Below are 23,329 nucleotides of genomic sequence, written 5' to 3' on the forward strand. Positions count from 1 at the left end.
TTGAAGGCTGCCTTTTAAATGAGTTCTTCCCTGGACTGGAGATGTAGCTTAGTTAGTAGAAAGGCTGGCAAGCATTCATGATTCAATATCCAGGTTCAATACCTAGCAGGACACAAATGTGGCACTGGAAGGCACTGTGATACCAATACCAGATCAGATGTCCAAGGTCATCCTTGGCTATACAGTTTGAGGTCATCCTGGGATGCATGAGACCTTGTCACAAATATAGGCCCTTTTTCTGCCCCTTAACTCCTTTTTACACTGGTTTTGTGCTTCATTTCTTTATGCTTCCTAACACCACACACCTTGCAGTACTCATCCCATTCACAGCTCTAGAGATGGCCATATACTTCCTACCATATCAGTGCTCTCAACTGCTGAGCCACCTCTAGAACACTGAGTGCTATTTCAGACGTCCTGAGTTTGATTCCCAGCAAACACATGGTGGCTCACAACCATCTTTAGGGATCCAATGCCCTCTTCCGGTGTGTCTGAAGACAGCTACAGTGTAACTCTCATACATAAAATAAATAATTAAAAAAAGAGATGAGGGAAGAGACCCTTGAAAGTGGGAAAATAAGAATTTCTTTGTCCTCTTCAGTTGTAGGTTCAGGATGCCTCTCTCTTTTTCAGAACTAAAAGAGGCCCAAGAGTGTGGATTTCATTATCCTTTGCATTTACTAGGCTTGGTGGTTAGCTTGGCCTCTGCAGACATCAGTTGTTCCACTGTTTCTAAGGACGACTGCATTTTAAATTTTAAACAATTGCCTTACAAATGAACTTCTGGAACGTATCCTGACTGTAAACTGTTTATCCTGTGCATGCAATGTATTAACTGGTTACTACTCTGGGAAACAAAGCTACTCTACACAAACACCATTCACTGGACAAAGGCATAGTTGTCCAAAGAATATTCAAATAACACACCACAACTAAATAATAGGCTTTCATTTCCAGGGTTCTGGTCATATCTAGAAGCGAGTGACTGATGTCTAGAGAAGCAAATATTCATCTATTCCCCAGTGATGTGTGCCCCTAAATAGCAGTCTTTTCACTTGATCTCAACTCCAAATAACAAATCATCGCTAGACACTACCATACTGAAGCAAGATGTCTCTCCCTGCCAGCATCAAAACAAATTTCTCTCTTCAAATACAAATTTTCCTGGACAGAATACATTATTTATGATGGAAGCCCGCTGGAAGGAGAGGGTACATATTCCTGGCTCCCAGACAGCTATGGATCTGTCTGGGCTGTCAGGGAGCAACTTCCCTACAGACAAATATCAAGACAACCATAACTCATGTTCAGTCTGGCAGATCTTTGCCCACAAAAGCAGAGGCGGAGGGGGAGGAGGAGGGGGAGGGGGAGGGGGAGGAGACTAGAAACTAGTGTTAATTATAAACCAAGAGACCCAGATGACATTTCACTAAATGATCCTATGTTAAAAGTGACTCTCAGCATCTTCTCAGAACTACTGGCATGTTCCTTTCTTCACAGCTCAAGACTTCCAGAGAAAAGGAAAGAAGGAACTAGCAGAGCACTGTGATGTCTGCTCACACTGCTCAAGTGCCTGTGACTTTTCACACCTGGGAATAAGTAAATACTTAAGAAAAAAGACAACTATGATGTTCAACTAGATATGTCTTAAACCATTTCCTGAAAGGTCAGTTTCAAATTGCAGAATATAGTTCTACAATAAAAAAAAAAAAATCACAAAATTAATGGGTTATTTTTTACAATTTTATACATATGTAAATGAATTTTAAAACAAGATTTATTTATTTATTTTATGTATATGAGCATACTGTAGCTGTCTTCAGACACACCAGAAGAGGGCATCAGATCTCATTACAGATGGCTGTGAGCCACCATATGGTTGCTGGGAATTGAATTCAGGACCTCTGGAAGAGCAGTCAGTGCTCTTAACCGCTGAGCTGTCTCCCCAGCCCTGTAAATGAATGTTTTAAAGGGAATCCTCATCTTTCCATGAATGTTTACCACTAAAGCACAAGCCCAGCTACCTTGTTGCATGCCCAGAGAGGAAGCTGAGTGGAAAGCATTTGCATCCAGTAATGTTACTATTAGAGTTATGAGACTGCCCCTTTACCCCCATCTCTAAAGCACACTCTAGAATCCAAGGCCACTTCTGAGGGTCAGCATCTGACTATTTTCATGGCCAGGCATGCTGATCCCGACTGATTATGACATGTAGCTATTAGGATGAATCATCCTCTGAAATATCTGATTAAGTGAATATTATCTTTTGCTCCCCCCTTTCTTACCCCCTCCCTCATCTCAGGAAAAACAATGTGTGTGGGAGAGGAGAGGAAAGATAACATTCCTGTAATCAAGTGTTTTAGACACATGCTTTTTAACCCCAGCTCTGGCTGTTCTGGAACTCACTATGTAGACCAGGGTGGCCTCAAACTCTCAAAGATGTGCCTGCTTCTGCCTCCTAAATCTGGGATTAAAAGCATGCATTAATACACCTGGCCCAGCATTATCTTTTCTATTTTCATAGTGTCTCAATTTTGAGTGGGATTAGGGTGTCTAACTGAATGGAAGGCCACCCAGAAATTTAAAAACAAAAGCAATCCAAGCAAACAAACAAGAGTCAGACAGGAAGCCTAGGAACCATAGATGCTAAAGGAGGACCCATAATGCTAGGAGGAGGACTCACAATGCTAGAGGAGGACTCACAATGCTAAAGGAGGACTCACAATGCTAGGAGGAGGACGTACAATGCTAAGAGGAGAATTCACAATGCTAAGAGGAGGACACAAGGCTAGAGGAGGACTCACAATGCTAGAGGAGGACTCACAATGCTAGAGGAGGACTCACAAAGTTTACCCCTCCAAGGGCTCCTGTGCTTTACATTTTCACACTTCTGATACCCACTCATCCAAGCATCCTTTGTAACTAAGGAGGTTCCATAAGGAAGAGTGCAGCAAGAATGTGGCAAGACACACAAGTCATCCTTCTGTCTGCATCTGCCTCTTGCAAAACCTTTGTATTTATTCAACTAAGCACATCCAGAATTTGTATTACCATCTAGAATCTGCTTGATAAAGGAAGATGTGTCCACAGCCCTCTTGGTATCCACTGAGGTCCGAGGGGTTCTACTGCACAGTGTGTGAGCTGCACCCCCATTCCCCATGCTGATCCTGGGATCCAGTCCCTCAGACAGCCAACCTAGGTTATGGGGGCCACAGCTGTACTCAGCGGGTTATCACAAAAGGAAGACATGAAATACTCTGTGAGTTATGAGGGAAGAGGGGAAAGGACATGGGTGCACAGGATCATATTTCATTGTATACATATATGGAATTCTCAGTTATAAGAAGGGAGAAAAGCTCCTGATGGTGCTGGAGTAAGGAATGGAGAGCCCGTGTCTCCATGGTATAGAGGAAGGCTGCCACATTGGTCTGGCACTAGCAACTAAAAAAGATGAAATTCTGATGCATTAGTTATGCTTGCTTTTAACTGAACCACACAGTGCCAGTGTACATCAGCGTTAATAAGGAGAGCCTGAGGCTCACACTCCTGACACTTAAAATAAGCCGCCAGTTCTTTGGGGTTTTCTTCTCAGTCTTTTTTTTTTTTAAAGATTTATTTATTATTATCAATAAGTACACTGTAGCTGTCTTCAGACACACCAGAAGGGAGCGTCAGATTTCATTATGAGTGGTTGTGAGCCACCATGTGGTTGCTGGGATTTGAACTCAGGACCTTCGGAAGAACAGTCAGTGCTCTTACCCACTGAGCCATCTTGCTAGGCCTCTCTTCTCAGTCTTTTAATAATCTTTTCATGCCATTTTGTCTCCTACTGTGCTGTACAGGCAACAACAACAACAATCGAAAACGACTAGCCAAAAAACAAAAATACCTCGGCATCATTTTTTTGTTGTATGCCTAGACTATTTTCTACACTGAGAGAATTGCCAATTCTCATCTAGGGGAGGAATGAGACCACACAGGAAACAAAGGATGCAAGATACACACCATGGGTGCAGACCGCGAAGGCTGAACTCCTGATCTGTACTCTGGGCTGCTTGGCAAATAGCAGTGGATAAGGAGTTGGAGGGAGGGAGTGGGTCCAAACAAAAACATAAGCAACGGTTGTCCCTATGTCTAAGACGTCCCTATGTCTATGTTCCTATGTTTGTTTTAGTCTTTAAAGCACAACTACTTGATGTGGACACTGTTCAACCTTTGTAGTCCTTTATTCTTGTTGAGTCAGGATCTCCCCAGGAGCCCAGGTTGGCCCTACACTTGTCATCCTTCTGTCTGCCTTAGCCAAAAGTGCTACCACACCAGACTCAAACATTTTTGTTTTGTTGTGTTGTGGGTTCCTGTTGTTGTTTTGTCTTAAAGATTTGAAGCCTTTTAATAGCCCAACAAGAAAAGGAAAATAAAAAAAAAAATGATCTGTCTGGCTGAAGTCTTATTAGTCATGATAAAACAGTAGCCAAATACTTTATATGATTTTTTTTTCTTTTTTACAACAAACAGAGCCTGCAACATTGAGACGCTGTGCTGAGCATCTTAAGCCTGCTATCTGAAGTATGCAGGCATCTGCAGACTGTGTTCTTCTTATAAGATTCACTGTGCGGAGTTCATAAAAATTCTTAGAGTTCCAAGGATCTCATATAGAAGGATAACTCATAAGATAAATATAAAAATATATTTGCCTCTAAAGACTGTCTATTCAATAGTTTAAAAAGTAGAAAAAAATTACAATTTGACCATCTTATAGATTTTGTGAATAAAAAGAAGTGAGAGCATCAGTGTACGTAAGATATCCTAAAAGGAGGAGACTCCCACTACTTAAAAAAAAAAATCCCTCCAGGGGCCAGGCCTGGGGGTGCACACCTGTGATCCTAGAGTCGGAGGCAGAGGCAGAAGGATTATTGATAGTTCAAGGCCTGTCCACATAGTGACTTCCAGGCCAGGCAAGATGATGACGATTGTGAATCTGAGGCCAGTAACAGTGACATAAACCCCATGCAACAAGGTGTGATTCTCAGGAACTGACTTTTATGTCTAATCTCAGCAGGTTTTCATGCTGAAGGCTGCATCTCACCATACCGTGCAACACTGAAGGTTGAGTTTCCTGGGAATATCTTGTCAAAGCTGAGTTATTTAAATTGCCCTCTAACTACAAGAGGCATTTTGTACTAAAGATGACCACTAAAGCACACTGATTGAGTCCTTCCTCTCAGGTTCAGATGTTTTCTTGAGAGAGACATTGAGAGTGAACACCATGAACAGGTCACAGGAGAGACGCCATGTTAGGGCAGTAAAAGCCATCAGTTTGTCCTCCTCACTGTTGTGGTAGAAGAGGCTTGAGCAGCGCTGTTCAGATTAGGCCAGATAGCCCAAGTGCTTTCTTCTGAGCCTACATTCTTGCCATTTGTTGCTGTGTTTGCTGTCATTGCTGGAGTCATGGTGTCACTTCAGAAGTCACTGCCTCACCAAGACCCAGATAAAACAGCAAAGCTCTACTTGGTGCTGACCTCATTGCTGCTGCTGGCAAATGACTGGAAGTGAGTGGAAGTTCTGAGACTCTGTGGAACTTCTGGATACCATCCTGGGCCATAGAGTACTCAGTCACCAATTTCAATGAGTCCCCACTGGCTAGCACTGTGGAGCCTCAAACATGGTCCAAGCAAACGCTTCTGTGTCCCAACGTGCTACTTAAGTCTGCAAGAGTGTGGCGTGGGGCTGGGATGTTCAGGGTTCGTTGTTGACCTGGCTTTCAGAAATCCAGTAAGAAATATGATCTTAAGTAAAAAGTGAACCCAAATGGCTGTGTATGGCCACAAAAAACGCTGATGAAAATCATTCTAAGAGCATGATGGAGAATATGATGTGGGCTGGATACTAAATAAAAGACAACGGCTTGGTATTGAGTCAGTTTTTTTAAGGGTTTGCTTTGCAAACACAAAGACTTGAGTCTCATCCCCCAGAACCCACATTTAAAAAGCTGAGCCTAGTGGTGTGAGCTTATAACCCCAGCACTGGAGAGGCAGAGATGGGTAGATTTAGGATGACCCCTAGGGCTTGCTGGTCAACCAACATAAGCCTATGGAACAGGCTTCAGCCAAGGAAAGACCTTGTCTCAAAATACAGTGCATGACCCTGGGAAATGATACACAGGTATACACACACATGTGTACTTGGAAACACATGAACATGAATACACACACACACACACACACTCCAAAATGCAGGAGATAGAATTCTATAATGCAATCTGAGCTAAGTAGAAATATATTAGGGAAAACATGTTTTGTATTGTTTTTTTTTTTAAGGAATACAATATTTTTTCTTTCTGGAGGCGTAGAAGCAGTGGTTATTTTCTTGGCCTCTTTTCGTTAACTTGCTATCACAAACATGCATCCCAGGAGATAATTTCCCTTTTTAAGGAAAGACAAAGGGTGATGTTTGGCTGTGACATTCCCATCTGATCTATTTCCTAACAACAGAAGCAGTGCAGCAGAACCACAGGACGGCTCAGTGCAGCCTAGTTCTTGGAGAGCAATGCCCTCTTGTTGTTATTATTGGAGGCCTGTTAGCCACTCATATTTGCACTGTATGATGTGGAATAACTTTAAAACCAGTGACAGTGTACTTTAAAAATAAATTAAATAGCTGGGCCTTGAGATTAAAGATGTCACTTGCACAAAATGAATTAATATTCCCCTCAAAAAAGTCACTTGAGGAAGTCATTTATTTTCCTCCTAACCCTGCCTTTCCTCAGATAGCTTTTGGAATTCTCTGTGGAACTGCTCAGAAAAATCATTGGTGCTTCTATTTTTCCCCCATTTTCCCCAAAAACAGTTTTACCAGTTCAACTAAATTGCCGACTTGACCCCATCTGGTTCTTGTCTTCCCCAGAAAACAAACATAACTTTTCTCAAAGTATAAGGATTCCAAGTTAGCAAATTACATTAAAAAAAAAGAAGAAGAAGAAGAAGAAGAAGAAAGGAGCCAAACACACCACAGACTTTGATTCTGAAACATTAGGTTTCCAGCCATACCATGGGTAATAATTGCCTTTTAACACCTGGCTGATCCCCAAGATGGCTGTTCTGAGGCGGCTGCATACAGGAGGGAGAAGAGGGGATTCAGTGTAGCTAGCTTAATAAAAAACCCAGATGAAGGCTCCATAATTATATCAATTTTATACCCCAGTAAAACCCAACATAAACCTTTTAGAAGCCAATGATTTTCAAGTGCAACAAATGAGGTCACTATCTTGAACCTTTCCACATGGCCAAGAGAGAACATATCCTAGGCCACTGACCCCAGGGGCTCCTTGCTAGATGACAGGGCTACAAAGACTAGGCTCTCCCTCTCATCTGGCTTGCTCATTGTTTACCAACCCTGGCTTCACATTAGCATCACCCACAAAGCTTTTAGGAAACACCCCATGTGTTAATGTGAAAAGTTTGATTGGCTCACAGTTCCAGGTCACAGTCCCCCCACAGAAAGGAAGTCACAGTGGCAAGAGCCTCAAGTAGCTGGTCACATTACGTCCACAGAAGCTAACAATGAATGATGACACGCCGGTGCGCAGCTCATGTTCCCCGCTCTTCCCATCTAGGGAATGGGACCGTGGTTGGTTCTTCCACCTCAACATCATGAGGGTTATCTACTATGGATACACCCTGGGCCAATCCACCAGACAATTAATTCTAAATTCTGACAAGCTGACAATATTAACCATCACAACCAGTTCTCTCTCTCTACCTCCCCCCTCCCTCCTATCCCTCCCCTCCCTCTTCTTTCCTCCTCCTCTCTTCCCACTCTCTCTCTGTGTATATATACTGTTTATTCTTTTCTTTCCCCTTTTTCCTTCATCTCTCCCAGTTCCCACATGATTTTCGAAGGCACTGCAGTACAGCAAGAGTCGAGACAAAAGCTGTCCCTCTGTCTAGAGTTCTAAGCTAGCTGAGATAATGTTACCAATAATCCATCACATTTGTCAGTTTACATAAAATCAAGAATTAGGAGAGACTGGTTGATCTACACATCCAGCCCTAGAAAATAATGTAAAAAGCAATGTTGGAGGAAGAGAAGCACAGAGTCCCCAGCTGACGGACTCAGAAGATGAAAATGCCCATCAGGGCAAACACTGAAGCAACTGCAGAGCTTTACAACTGCATTTATTTATTCATTCATTTATTTATTTATTTATTTATTTATTTATTTACCTACCTCCTGCCTACAGACTCTGAATTTTCCACAGTGAATAGGTACCACTTTTGTGACACCTATTCTTACACTGGCTTGGTGACTTAAGATATTAAGACAGTACATACCGGAAGAATCTTGGGCAGTCACATCCACACCATGTGTAACCATGACCTTGAGGCATTCCACGTGTCCTTTCGCAGCAGCAAGGTGGAAACTGCAAGCAGAAAAGGAAACACACCTCCTTAGGAGTCAATCCTCTCAGAGAGCATCTTCAGCAAACCTGACCTCTCCATGTACACGCGCGCTCTCCTGAGCTCTTCAGCAACCCTCCAAGACTCTCCAAGATATCAACCTCATGGTGAATACCGGAGACTCAGTAGGGTCTCATCATTTGGTCATTTACACTGTTTTTCTTCCTTAGTCCTGGGGCTTGAATCCAGAATATCGTATTAACTCTGAGCTACACACCTCCAGGCAATTGCTGTCACCTCCAGGCAATCACTGTCATCTTTTATTAAGGGATGGAGTAGGAACTTTCAACCCAAAGACAAGGCTCTTTCAAAATGGAGACTCACCATGTATTTGTCTCTTTCTCCAGCCAAATTGAGCTTCTAAGTAATAAGTCATAAACTTTTTCCCTGCTGTCCAATGCTCACGACAAAAGCATCTTTCTTAGATAACACCCTCTAAGTCACACTGTGGTCAAGCCACGTCTGCTGCTGTTCTAGAGTTGAACAGTCACAGGGAACTTTTATTGAGTATTCAGTATTCATTTACCCATCATCTCTATTTTATACCCCATCTCTATTTTATACATCATCTCCATTCCCGTAACAGTTTTTTTTTTTTTTTTTGGTTTTTCAAGACAGGGTTTCTCTGTATAGCCCTGGCTGTCCTGGAACTCACTCTTAGACCAGGCTGGCCTCGAACTCAGAAATCCGCCTGCCTCTGCATCCCAAGTGCTGGGATTAAAGGCATGTGCCACCACCGCATGACTACCTGTAACAGCTTTTAAGGTAAGACTTATTATACTTGTAGTTGGCACAGGATTAGCAGGGCAAACAGCAACAAAGTCTCCAAATGGGCTCCAGAACTCAGTGATACTTGAACCACATCTTTAGATTGCCATTAAAAGGATTAACATTCAATTGCCATACTAACCATCCCTGCAGGGCCCTGAGAGAAGGTGTTCAGAACCAGAAGCAGATACGATCTCCAACATGGAGTGACGGCCTGGCTTCTCAGTCTCGCTCCTATGGAGAGAGGCAGACAAGTCCTCCCTCCCCTGCCTCAGCTCTGTATCCTTCTTATGCAGACTACCTCTGAATTAGACTCATGTAATGTCTACCTAGACGGTTTCTCTGCCATCAGGGCCCGGAATCACAGTCAATTGGCAAACACAGGTCTGATATGTGAACCCAGTGTGTGTGACTGCAGACCTCTCTTTACAGCTAAGTGTAGTGAACGGACAGATCACCAAGCATACTTCAGGTCTGGTAGTAAACTAGCAACTAGAAAACAACAGCTAATTCTGTGTCTGGACAAAACCCATTCCGCTTTTCTTGAGCCGAAATTCCCTTCACTGTAAAGAAAAACTGGTCAAAGCGTACTTAGTTACCCAATCACATTGTTTCAGTGTGTGTCACTTGACCTGCGTACAATCTCTTTACCACTGGAATTCACTGTGTAAGTTGTTCATATATTAGTAAAAACATACTAGTTCGGAAATGTGGTGACAGATAGAAGCAGTGGTGAATGACCCTTCACTGATAGAATCCTGGTGAAATAAAGCTTGCCCAGTAAACGGCAGCCCCACACCCTCTCATCTGCTCAGCATTACTGAGGGTCCTTCATTCTATCATAAATGGAAAGCCATCTATTTTAACTGTCCTGAAGGAAGCTTTCTGAGTGGGCCTCAGACACAGAACTGGTAAATATAACTACCTGGTCCTGAGGATATGGAGCCACCACATCTGTCTTAGTTATCAAACACTACTTTCAGAGCTCCAGATAACTACCATCTAGATTGCTTGACTGCTAATCCCTAAAGAGCTGTCTTCTGTGGCTATGTGTTTTCACATTGCTACCTTCTATGAGCAGAGGATAACAAAATTACAAGTGCTAACCAAGAAGATGGAAGCCATTCTAATCCATACTAGGAGAGCTTGCTACATAATACACACTGGCTTCAAACTTACCATCTGTTGACTGAGCTTTTCAAATGCTGGTATCACATTTGTGTGACACCACACCTAGCTCCCACATAAACTTGATGAAAATATAACACATGTGAAGAAGACAGCATGTAGCTGTATGGATGGTTGAGCTATTGTGAATGGAACACGCTTACTTTTCTTCATACGAATTAAGCAATACAACCCAGGCAGACACTTCACAGTCCCTCTGAGGCTGTCCTTTGGGCCCCTGACATGTAACGGTACTTTGTGTACTGTATTTATGGGTAGTTTAGGCTGCAGACACATCTGGAACCACTGCTACGACAATGATGCATGCAGCCAGATAAACTTGACATGAAAGTCACTGGATGAGCTAGAAGGCAGAGATTCAAACCATCACTTGGGAGGCCATGATAACTGTAGGGGAGAAACAAGGTTGGGAAGATGGGCTTTGTTCCCATAAGAAACTCCTCAGACGTTGGTTTTAAAGGAAAACTGATATTAACCTAATCTGGCATCTTTGATGGCTGTAATACATCTTATTAGCGGAGCCGGTAAGTAAAGGATTCATTGACTATATTGTAAGAAAGTATAGTGGATGAGTGTGGTTTTGTTGTGCTTTATCATGCCCATCTGATTTTGGATTAGAATTTAGAGTTAAGGTGATTTCCTCCCCACCTCCGGTATTTTGGGGACTTTCCAACTATTATCTTGCAGAAAGCTTGCATCCTGCTATTAAAAGAGAATAATACACACACACACACACACACACACACACACACACAATCATCATTTTCCATTTTTAAATTTTTATAGAAAATAAAAATTATATTTTACAGAAGGCTTCAATATTTGCCATTCTTAACAGAATACCAAAATATACAGATTAATTAGAAACAGCTCACTACATAATGAACAGATAATCTTGCTAGCAATTTTACACCATGGCCATCATACTTTTAGTGACTAAAGTCATTCTTAGTCTATGTAATTTTAAAAAAAAAAAATCAAGCAAGTCATCCCAAGAGAAACATTTTTGGGTGTTTTTATCCTACAGCCACCCAAAGACTACTGCTTTTGTGTCCAAGTGAGACCACCTGACAAGGAAGGGTGAGCCAGTGGTCTTTGCCAGAAGTTTCTAATTCATTCAACTGGAGAGAGAAGGGGTCCCCTTTGGCATCTTCGCTCCCACTCACACGGCATGCAGCTTGGGGAACCCGTAGCAAAGTTGGACAAGCCTGTATGGGAACCTGCTCCTGGGGTATAGCATGCCATCTGAGCAGATTGTCCCTCCAGATCTGCCCTGAGCTCTTATGCTTGGGTCTGTGGCCCAGTGGAGAACTCGAATGGATTATAGCCAATAAGCTGCATGGAGTTCAATTGAGTTTGACCAATGAGAGGTGTTTTCAAGAGATGGGGGATACACAAGGACAAAGTCCAGGCAGCATGGCCTTTGCTTCCTCACTGTCAATGCAGTGGCTATCTCCACACCAACCACTGCTGTCAAGACTACAGCCCCGCCTCTCTCAAAGCTACAGTGGAGACCTCCTCTGCCGTTTCCACGAAAGTCCCACGATTGCTAGCGCAGGGTACGGCTCCCAACTTGCTAGTTTCCCTTAACCTAGCCACACACCTGAAAAGAGCTCCGTTCTTAACCCATCATTAGTCACATCTGTTTTTAGAGGACCCTGGATCACAGCAGGGTGAGATGTGCTCTGTGAAACCATCCACGGGATGACTGACCAGTTCCTGGGAATGTTACATGGTTGAAGACATCTAACACAAAGTTAGCCTTTTAAAGTGTTTCCATGAGCAGTACAGTAAGCAGTGCTCCTCCACGGTCTCTGCTTCAGTTTCTGCTACCAGGTTCCAGCCCTGAGGTCCTGCCCTGCTTTCCCTTGATGATGAAGAGGTAGACACTGGAGGGTGGAACTACTTTCCCAGATCAGAGCATTTACTCAAAGGTCACCTGTTATAACTTGTGATGCTTTGGGACTGACCTGACTAGGGTGACAGAAAATGAAGACACCACAGACAGGTGTAAAGCTGGGACTGGGTGGGCCATGAGCTCTGACAGAGATACACCAGCAGCCTGGAAACTCAGGACATTATATCCAGCTGAATGAAGAGGTGGATTAGCTAATCTGTCTGTCTGTCTGCCTGCCTGCCTGTCTCCCTCCTTCCCTCTGTCTCTGTCTGTCTGGGGGGGGGGGGGTCCTTGCTGCAGGAGAGCAGTCTCAGGCTGCAGTCCTTTGGGAGGAGGAAGCTATGGTTGGTACTTCTACACTTACTGGTTTCAGCTAAAGGTCAACCATTCCCAACATGTGTTCTCTGATGGAGGGAAGCCCTTGCCATCAGCAAGGGTATGAGGCACTGAAATCCTTGGCATGGCCATGCTCTTAAGTCAATACCACCGGTTCACTCAGGACCCCACCAGCTCCCCAGACATCAAGTAAAGACACACTCAGAGGCTTGCACACTGATGTTACCTCAGCGCTATTTACAACAGCTCCATTGTGGAACCAGTCTAAGAGTCCCACAGAAGAGGGTGGGTTAGAAACGTGGGATGCACATCCACGATGGATCTGTTTTTCAAAGTCAAGAAAGTGTGAATGTGTCATTTGCAGGAAGAAAATGAATGTAACTGGCGACAATCTTACGAAGAGAATTAAGCCAGTTTCAGAAAGTAAAAGAAGTTCCCACTGCCACATTACTTGGGTTATTAAAATAGTGGACATTTTAGCTAAAGTGCCTTATGAAAAGAGTATATAACTATAATTATACAGAATATGGTGATTCAAAAAAGTTTTCCAATATACTCTTCTGCCAAAGTAGAGATCGGTTTCAAGCGTCTGGGTTACATTTTTCCAAAAGTAACAACTATTCACTTAAGTGAAAAGCAGTGAGGAGTCTAGCATGCTCCATGAACTAAAGCCAACGTTAAAAACTCCCATTTCTATTGTGGGTTTGGTTTCCATAGGTACACTCCCCAGCATATTATGGGCTATTATTAATCAAAGGTAGGGATAATGCCACAGTACAGAAGAGTGAAGCAGGAACACTGCCTCTAATTCTGTTGCTTGCATGCACTTAGCTTGGACATCTAGCTTTAACATCAGGAATTTACACTGCGATTCCTAATGTCCATGGCTTCTAGAAATGAAACCTTCTAATATTATTAACGTTTAGGGAAAGGCAGAACAGGCAAGGAGCTGAGAAAGCGCTGAAAGAAACACGTGGTAGCCGGTCCCATGTGTCACCTTTAAGGGGCACAGACTTATGGGATTTGAGCATGAGCCCTGGTACTCATTAGTGTTATCTCGGGCAGAGTTCTCTGTGTCTGAGTTTGCTCACCAGTAAAGTGGTCTGCCAGAAATAAAAGAATCTATATGTAAAAGTACTGATGTACAAAATGACACCAGTTACTACACATTAGAGTCCGTGACATGATTGCTTCATGAAAGAAACTCAGTGTTCAGAAAGGACAGACTTGGGTCTGGTAACACTGCTGAAAAAAATGAAGATGGGGAGGGTGAGTAGGTGGGGAGATAAAAGCTACGTGCCTTTCCAGGGACTGGGAACTTGGGAACAAAGCTGAAGGCATTCCCAGGCCCCAAAGACCCCAACACCAGCCTTGTCTAAGCTCACACTCAGCTACTTAAGTTCTGGCACCTTTCAGAGAAGTGATAATCCCCAGAGCAGCACTTGGCAGCAGTGCGACATTAACATTTAGCCTCTGAATATGAGGCAGAAGCAGAGCCGACTTGAATGAGACACTCAAGTGGGGAACACTGGATTTCACTGGGTGGAAAAAGCAAGACTCGGGGGTGACAAAGCTTTGATTCGTAGCTGACAGGGAGCATGTTTCCTCTCCAATGCAGAGAGTGGTGTGAACACTTTCAGAGGGGACAGTCTTTGGGTGTGGTAGATAGGGACCAGCTAGTGAGCAGGAACTTTATGGTTACTGCAGATTAGGAATGGAGGATAACCCAGGTCACCACTTAATAGCTGGCATCCCTATCAGCCTATGCTATAGAATAACGAGAATAACTTGCTAGGGCTGGAGAGATGACCCAGCGGTTAAGAGCACTAACTACTCTTCTGGTGGTCCTGAGTTCAAATCCCAGCAACCACATGGTGGCTTACAACCACCCATAAAGAGATCTGATGCCCTCTTCTGGTGCGTCTGAAGACAGCTACAGTGTACTTAGATATAATAAATAAATCATTTTATTTTTTAAAAAAGAATAACTTGCTAAAAGCATCCACCTGTAAATTACGTAAACCCTACACATAACCCCCCCCCCCCAAACATGCTTTGTGACAATGCTGGCTGACCTTTAGTTTAAAGCAGCTGTATGACATCACCACCACCAACAGCAGTAATCTACCGAAACCACTATAGTATGGATCCTAACTCGCTGGTTGGACTGCTCTCTAAAAAACAGAAACATTAAACCAAAAACTGGAAGCATTTCGCCAAAAGCAAACACAGGCATCTCCTGGGTCACCTTAGGATGTCGGGACTCTTGGCTACATGGGAACACAATCCCAGCACTGAAGCAAGGAGGCAGCAAAGGAGGTTTCCTTTCTGACAAAACCGGTCAGGAGACATGCAAAGTTCCCTGAAACAAAGGCCTCAGGACCACGATGGGATATGTCCCACCGCTCTTCATCAGAAGGAGACTTGCGCTGCAATCCAAAGCCCATGAGTTTCAGTTGGGCAAGATACACACACCGAGTAAACATGAATCTTCTGATTCCTGATTACCAGCTGAAGGAAGGGCGCTCCTCAGGGGCACTTTCAGAACCCTGGCTTTCCAGGCTTGCTCATTTACCGAAAATCTACCTCAAACTGAACTCCTTTGTCTCTTACCATATGGGCTCTCAGTACTCACTATGAGACTTTAACATCTCCCCTGACTCTGGCACCAACAAATTAAACTACAAATTAAGCAGTCAGCCAACATTTCCCATTCTTTGAGACAGGGTCCAGGTATGTAACATAGGCTGACCTTGAATTCACAGCAATCCTCTAGTTTAGCCTTCTGTGTGCTGGTGTTACAGGGGCTTGCCATTACATCTGGCCCTCTGCTACTACATGGAAGCATCAAAAAGAGCTCATGAAGTCTGAAAAACTAAAAGGAGACAGACCCACAGGTTTAGGGGCATCCATGAGTCACTCAAATCCATTAACTATAGGTTGCTCATCTGGGCCCACAACCCTTTTCAGTTTTAAAACCCCAACTCGAATGCAACCTAAATGTTTTATGGCACATGTCTTTTTCAACAACTAAATTTTAGGTTGCTGAGCTCAAATGGGGCTGGGCCTATGTCAGCTTCCAATTGGACAATCCTACCACAAGAGTTAAAAGGTCTGTATTTCCCTTTCAGAGGACAGTCTTGCTTAACAGCTTCAGTTATAAAAACCCTGGCGCACGCCATTAATCCCAGCACTTAGGAGGCAGAGGCAGGCAGATTTCTGAGTTCGAGGCCAGCCTAATCTACAGAGTGAGTTTCTAGGACAGCCAGGGCTACACAGAGAAACTCTGTCTTGTAAAACAAAACAACAACAACAACAAAACACTTAGAAAACCAAGTTACTCTCTGCCAGACAGGTTGTAAGTCCATTGTCCAAAAGAAAAATCTCTACAGCATGAAGTGCCACTACTGACTGGCTTTCCTCAATTTTAAAAACAATTTAATTGTGTGTGTGTGCCTGCGCACGCGCGCGCGCATGTGCATGTAATGCCAATATACAACTGCCATGTGTGGGGGAACTCAAAGGGCCCCCTCAAGTGTTGGTCCTTGCTGTCCACCTTGTTTAATGGTCTCTTTGTTGTTCACTGCTACATACAGTAGGCTAGCTGGCCCTCCAACCTCCAATCTCTTTTCCCTATCTCTTTATAGTAGTGCTAAGATTATAGAGATCTGTGTCACCATGCCAAGTTTTTAAATGGGTTCTGGGGTGTACTGGCTGGTTTTGTGTGTCAACTTGACACAGGCTGGAGTTATCACTGAGAAGGGAGCTTCAGTTGGGGAAGTGCCTCCATGAGATCCAGCTGTGGGGCATTTTCTCAATTAGTGATCAAGTGGGTAGGGCCCCTTGTGGGTGGTGCCATCCCTGGGCTGGAAGTCTTGGGTTCTACAAGAGAGCAGGCTGAGCAAGCCAGGGGAAGCAAGCCAGTAAGAAACATCTCTCCATGGCCTCTGCATCAGCTCCTGCTTCCTGACCTGCTTGAGTTCCAGTCCTGACTTCCTCTGGTGATCAACAGCAATGTGGAAGTAAGCTGAATAAACCCTTTCCTCCCCAGCTTGCTTCTTGGTCATGATGTTTGTACAGGAATAGAAACCCTGACTAAGACATGGGGGTTCCACGTTAGCTCTACACTCCTTCATGGCAAGTGCTTTGTCTACTGAGTCATCTGCCCAGCCCTACTCTCCTCAACTTTATGGACCAGTATAATGCCACCACGGGCCATGTTTCTACCAGAAATCCAGAGCAGACTGAGAAATGGGAACTTCTGTTGCCTCCTGACTGGCATAAAAAAGGTGAAGAATATAAAAATAGTGTTATAGTTTGATTGTGGAGTGACCCGCCAAAGGCTCAAATCTAAAGGGCCACACTGCTAGGTGAAGATCATGGAGCCTTTTAGGAAAGATAGGGCCTGCGTGGTAGAAGTTAAGTTGTTAAGGGGGGTTTACATTTCCTAGTTCCTGCCCATGTTCTCTGATTCGATTCCCAGTCTGCGAATGAGGAAAGGGGGGGTCTCTCTGCTGTTCCCACTGCCATTGATGGAGACAGAGTTCTTCTGGCAGCATGATTCCCACCAGGACAAACTGACAACGGAATCTTCCATCCCTGTTCCCATCAGGTGTTGTGTTGAAGAAAGAAAATAATGAATATAACTATGACTGTTGGCTTTTAAGCGTCCAGGATTGCTATTAAATGTAGCAAGGAGTAATATTTCTGGGGCTGGTCCTGCTGGGGACTGGGCCAGGAGTGTGGAGACAGAAACAGAAGATTACCCATTCTAAAGTTAAGCAACCCTACTGAGCTGGGGTGTGCCTCAAGTGCACAGCACTTGCTTGGTATGCTGGAAGCCTTGGGGGCTGAGAGAGGGTAGGGGAGGAATCCATGATTAGAACATAACACATCCCTAGATGCTAGTGCCTAGAAAGAAGAACAGGTAGGTGATGTGCACCAAAGCCGAAGTTTCCCGGTTTCTGAGTTCTTTCTGTGATGTTTGTCCCAGGCTGAGAGAGACCATCAAAAGAGAGAAGTGAGGAAAGCTGAAAGGGGAGTGATAAATGAACTGTGGTAAACGTAAGACAAAGGGCAAAGTGCTTTGTCTAATATGTCAACAAACAGTCCCTTAGTTGGCTCTGACCCTGGCAGCTTGATACTGAAACAAGATGAATGCAGCCATTTGGTCACTTAGTCACATGCAAGAGGCAACGAGAGTCTGGAGACACTGCCTCACTCAGTGTCTAACTCAGTGGGATGAGTTTTGAGGGATGCTGGCACTTTGTAAGGCGTAACCAGGGCTAATAGGAGGATGCGTATGTGTGAGGGATAGGCACTCACTAGTGATCACATTAGCCTTGACCCCTGAACTGCTCGGCTGCTGCTCAGCGTGAGAACCTCTTGCTCCAGAAGCCCTCTTTCCTGTGAGTGATTGAAGGTCATTTACTGTGTGCTCAAAAGCTCTATCCCCACCCTCCCTGTCCCGCTCTGCTCTCTACCAGAGCGACCAACTTTCCCAGGATCTCTCTGACCCCTGCACTATGGGTAGTTTCAGCCCTAGGAGGCACTGCTAGCCAGCCAGGCGAAGGAAGCCAGCCAGAGAGCCGGGGCAACACTTCCACGAGGCCATCTTTAAAACACTCCATTTGCTATATTTAGCCCCCTTGATTATGTTTTGAGACAGGGTCTTCTTAGGTACATTAAGCTGGCCACAAACTTGTAGTAATCCCCGTTGCTGTCACTCCAAGTAAGTGTTAGATTACAGGTAGGATGACGGCGTCCCAACCCAACTTGGTAAACAGCTTTAAGACAGTATTTTCACCAGTGGTTTCTAATTTCCAAATCTATTCTAGTTATATTTCTCCCTTATTATGTCTTCATTTATAGCATAATTTTTCAACATGATGGCATTGTGCTTTAACATACATTTCCCTGGAGTATAACTTTAACTGATCTTTAACAGAAGACAAAATTAATTTAATATGCATATAAGGACTATATACTAACAAGTATGGTGTGTGTGTGTATACATGAACTAAGAAAAAAATCCCATGCCGGGCTGTGGTGGCACACGCCTTTAATCCCAGCACTTGGGAGGCAGAGGCAGGCAGATTTCTGAGTTCAAGGCCAACCTGGTCTACAGAGTGAGTTCCAGGACAGCCAGGGCTATACAGAGAAACCCTGTCTCAAAAATAAAAGAAAAAGAAAAAAAAAAGTTGTAACTATAAAAAAAAAAAATAAAGAAGGAAAGAAAAAAAAATCCCATGTCTCCCACTGGCTTCCCCACGCCCACCTAACTTGTCAGGATTGGCATTCATTAGGAAACCTGGTTTAGGAGATCTGACTGCCCCCGTGGAGTGTCCTGCTGGGGATTTCGCTAATTGGGCTGACCATCTGAAATCATCTAGGATGATTAGAACTGCCTCCCACCAGACTGTGCTTGTATTATGTGCTGGTGTGGATGAGATCTCCTGTGTTTTCTCATGCCTCTCACTACATGGCTCTCTGTTGCAGGATTTTCCCTGTCCTATTACATTAGGGCAGCAGGAGGCCTGGGACTGCACAGGGAAAAGGGAGGCAGAGCTAAGAATTAGAGAGACAGTGTATCAAGAGAGAAGGCAAAATGGAGGTAGACATTAACCAGTGGTGGCTTTAACCAGCCCACAGGTAGTTATGATATCATAAGATTAGAATAATTGGGATAAAGTTTTCAATCACTATCAATTGGTTCAGAAATTATTGTACTGGCATCTTGTAAATTGTAGTTTTTATTGATACATAAATCTGATTGGTTAATTATAATGTTCAAGAGTTTTGCTTTACTTGGTTACTGGAATGTGGGGTGGCGGATGGCGGAGAGGGAATAGCTGCTCCAGGGACAAGCGAGCCAGATACTGGGGGGGCGGCGTCTAGCTGGAGAGAGTGGAGGCAGGAGGGTGGGACCTCGGTCCAACCCCACGGAGGAGTTGGTGGGTTGAGAGGACAGGAGCTTGGAGAGTTCTCGGGTTCTATTTTAATATTTCCCGAAACAGTTCCCAGCTGATGCTGCTGTTTGGGAAGGTTTAGGCGGCATGGCACGACCTTGCTAAAGGAAGGAGGACACTAGGGCAAGCTTTGAGATTTCCCAGTGTGCTCTCTGGTTTCTATTTGGGAACTGAGATGCGAGCGCTTGGTTGCTTCTCCAGCACCATGTCCACCTGCCTGGTGCCACTTTCCCACTGTGATACTGAGGCATTTTGTCCTTCTGGAACCGTAAGTTCCAGGAGCCACCCAAACTCTTCTGTAGGTTCCCTCGGGAATAGTGTCTTATCACAGCAATAGAAAAACATCTGCTGAGGAAGATTCCATGACCCCGTTACTTTTGCATCTTTCAGGACTCTAAAAGGCAAGTTTGGCTACCAACTTAGGGAACCATGCCCCCCCCCCCTTGTGGCAACTTTTCCTTATTGTCATTATTGGTCTGGAGGGCAGAAATTCCCTTAGGCCTTTGCCTTTTACAAGTCGAAAGCTTAGCTGGTTGGGTTCTCTCTCTGAGCAGCAGCCTTACCACTAGGCTCATGCTGATCTGGCTTCTCCTTAAAGGTGCTCATTTTTAGCAACTACAGCCTCTCTCAGACACCAACACTTGGTTGGAACATCCAGCTCCATGGTTTCCTTTTCCTCTCCAAACTGTGTATTTTTCTATTTCTTTTGCCCCATTTGCTCTTCTTCATTGGAGACCTGCATACAAGTGTTACTAATAACCATTGAACAGACTCAGTATAAAGCTGTCTTGAAATAGCCTCTGATTTCTGCCAAAAAAAAAAAAAAATAGTTCATTACTTTTTATCTTAGCCTTAGGCAAGTTCTTGGGAATCACGAGCATCTCTAGCCCGGTGGCTGACACCGTTCCCCCTTGATGTTTGATGTAGACCCCCATAGTCCTGTACGTCTCAGCATACTGACTTTCTAGTTTCTAGTAGGATGGCTTCTTAAGCCCTGCTTAGTGTTCAAATGTTTTTCTAGTCCAAAATTCCAAATTTTTCCACATTCCACCAGAAAAGTAGTATGGTTAAGTCTGTCACTCAGTGAAGGGCTCTCACAGGCCCAAGCACAGCAAACAGAACACCCGCTGACTGGTTTTGCCATTTATCCTTCTCCACATTGCTAAAATCCATTAGATTCCAGCCCTAAAGCTAGCCACCAAGGTCTATTCCCTTATTCGGGCCACTTCTCCTCCTGAGGCTGAACCACCAAGGTCCAGCAATCAAAAGCACCCTTTAGCTCATCTAATTAACATGCGCCATTCAAATTAAACCCCTCACCCTAGCATGGGGTTTCCCCTTTTCCCTTTATAAACTGCCAGTTTCCTAAGAGCCATGCTTGTCTCCTCTCTATCTAGAGGCAGTCCTTTGTCCCTCAGGGCAAATATAACTTCTCCCTTGTTCCCTTCCCCTTCTCGCCATTGTTTAGCTTCTATCTTTGTCTCTTAGTCCCTGCCCTTCTTTGTGCTGAGAACCTGACCTTGGTGTGTACCGTGTCCCACTCCTCACAGAGTCTACTTCCTGGTACTAAGTTCTGTCTTAGTTACTGTTCTATTGTGATAAAACATCATGACCAAAGCAACTCTAGAAGAGCGAGCTTATTTGGGGCTTACAGCTTCAGGACGTGAGTCACGAGAGTGAAATCAAGGTAGAAGGTTATAGGCAGGCAGACACAGCGGCTGAGGCAGCAGACGAGAGCTCTCACATCTTGAACCGCAAACAGAAAGCACATAAAATGGCGTGCGTTTTTCTTTTCTTTTCTTTTTTTAAGATGCCAAAGCCCATCCACGGTGGCACACTTCCTTATCCTCCCCAATCAGCCACCAATGGGGAACCAGGTATGCAGATGCCCGACACTTATGAGGGATATCTCCGTCACCCAGACACTTGCTCGTTACCTGTTGCTTCTGTCACCAAATACCTTTCAGGAAACTTGAGAGGTAAAAATCCTTTTTAATAGTTTACATGTATGAGTGCTTGCCTACATGTATGTCTGTGTACCAGATGCAGGCCCAATGCCTGCAGAATCCAGAAGATGTCAGATCCTCTAGAACTGGAGTTATAGACAGTTGTGAAATGCCCTCTGACTCCTGCGCACCAAACCTGGGTCCTCTGCAAAAACAGGTGTTCTTAACCAGTGCTCCAGCCCCAATAAGGAAAATCTTGGCTCGTGTTCTGGGAGTTCAGTCTTTGGTTGCTTAGCTCCATGTACTGAGGTAGGAATGAGTGGCAGAGACCATTCCTTGGGGGTCAAAAATCCCCAGGGTGGGATTATAAGAAAATGCATGCTTTAGTAGCTACTTGTGCCAATGAGGCTCTACTGCCTGCCTTTCACCCTCTAATGAAAGTCAAGCAGAGGTAGGATGAATGTCAAATGGGGCCCCAGATGGATTCATTCACCTTTAAAAAATGAAAGCAGGGGCTGGAGTTATGGTGCTCAGAGGTTAAGAGCACTAATTGCTCTTGCAGAGGACCTAGGTTCAATTCCCAGTACCTGCATGGTGGCTCATATCCTCTGTAACTCCATTTCCAAGGGTCTGGAGCCCCCTTCTGACCTACCTGGACAACAGGTATGTGTACGACACACAAACACACCTGCAGGCAAAATACTCATATACACAAAAATAAATTTAGAAATTGTGTGAAGACCATGGAGTACGTAGACCCATCAACTATCAACAGAAAGCAGAAGGCTGTGAGTCAGGGGATAAGGACTATTGCAGCCTGGCCTCCAAGTTCCAGAGTAGTTTCAAGAGCGAAACACTTGGTCCACCTAATCTAGAGCCCAAGTACCTATCACTTACTAAGACCAACCTTCCCGGAGAAGCTATACAGTAACTGTGCAGAGGGGGGCGGAGGCGGCCATCATGCATGGTACTTAATGGTTCCTATTAAATAACTTAGAAGTCCTTAGTGGGGAGAACTAGAGAAGGCTGGTCACATGGTATGACTTGATTTCTAAGACAGAACTGCTGGTACCGACTAATACATCCCTATTCTGAGCAAACAGAAAGGCAGAGGGTAGAAAAGGTCACCGGCCTTTTAGTAGAAAAGTGTCTTACTGTACTGGCGTGCAGAGCTCAAGAGAGTCTTCTCTACACTCCAGTTCCACGGTTGTCTAAAAATATTTTCACGAGTTTTTGCTTTCGAGGCCAAAGAGATCAGGTTTCTAAAATGTGGACTATATACTTCTCTTCTTCCTCCCTCCCTCCCTCCCTCCCTCCCTTCCTCCCTCCCTTGTTCCTTCCCTCTCTTCTCTCTCTCTCTCTCTCTCTCTGCACCCCTTTCTGTCTCTAAGGTCTATGTACATATGCCCTGGTGAGTATTTGTTCAAATACTACGGTCCCAGTAGTGATTTTATTTAGTCTGGTTGTTCCTAAGACAAACACACGTAACTTTAATTAAAGGCATATCCAACACAGAGAAAACCATCTTGAAGCAATTAGACTCTTCCCCCGGTAAGGTTTCAGGGTCCTGCCATCCCTCTACTTCCTTACCTCCCCCATGGAAAGAGCCCAGATGGGGCGGAGGGAAGCCAAGCCTAACTCCACAAGCACAGCCTGGAGCGGTAACTTTCTGCCCCGTTGTTCTGTTCCACTTTGTCTTCCTCCTGCCAAGCCACCACTCCTATTTTACCCTTTCCTAAATGAATTCCAGTCGTTCGTTCGACCACTTTT

At 44.4% G+C, this 23,329-nt stretch overlaps 1 protein-coding gene across 6 annotated transcripts in view; it reads right to left on the reverse strand.

Annotated features, from left to right (window-relative positions):
• The window catches only part of Rai14 (retinoic acid induced 14), a 134,843-nt gene that overhangs the window by 27,866 nt on the left and 83,648 nt on the right, over positions 1-23,329 (reverse strand). For all 6 annotated transcript variants that reach the window (XM_031360358.1, XM_031360359.1, XM_031360356.1 and 3 more), the window contains one exon: positions 8,331-8,419. In XM_031360358.1, the coding sequence (XP_031216218.1) occupies positions 8,331-8,419 (89 nt within the window). The remainder of the gene's footprint in view (positions 1-8,330; positions 8,420-23,329) is intronic.

Source organism: Mastomys coucha, unplaced genomic scaffold, assembly GCF_008632895.1.
Source record: "Mastomys coucha isolate ucsf_1 unplaced genomic scaffold, UCSF_Mcou_1 pScaffold8, whole genome shotgun sequence".
Classification (NCBI taxonomy): Eukaryota; Metazoa; Chordata; class Mammalia; order Rodentia; family Muridae; genus Mastomys; species Mastomys coucha.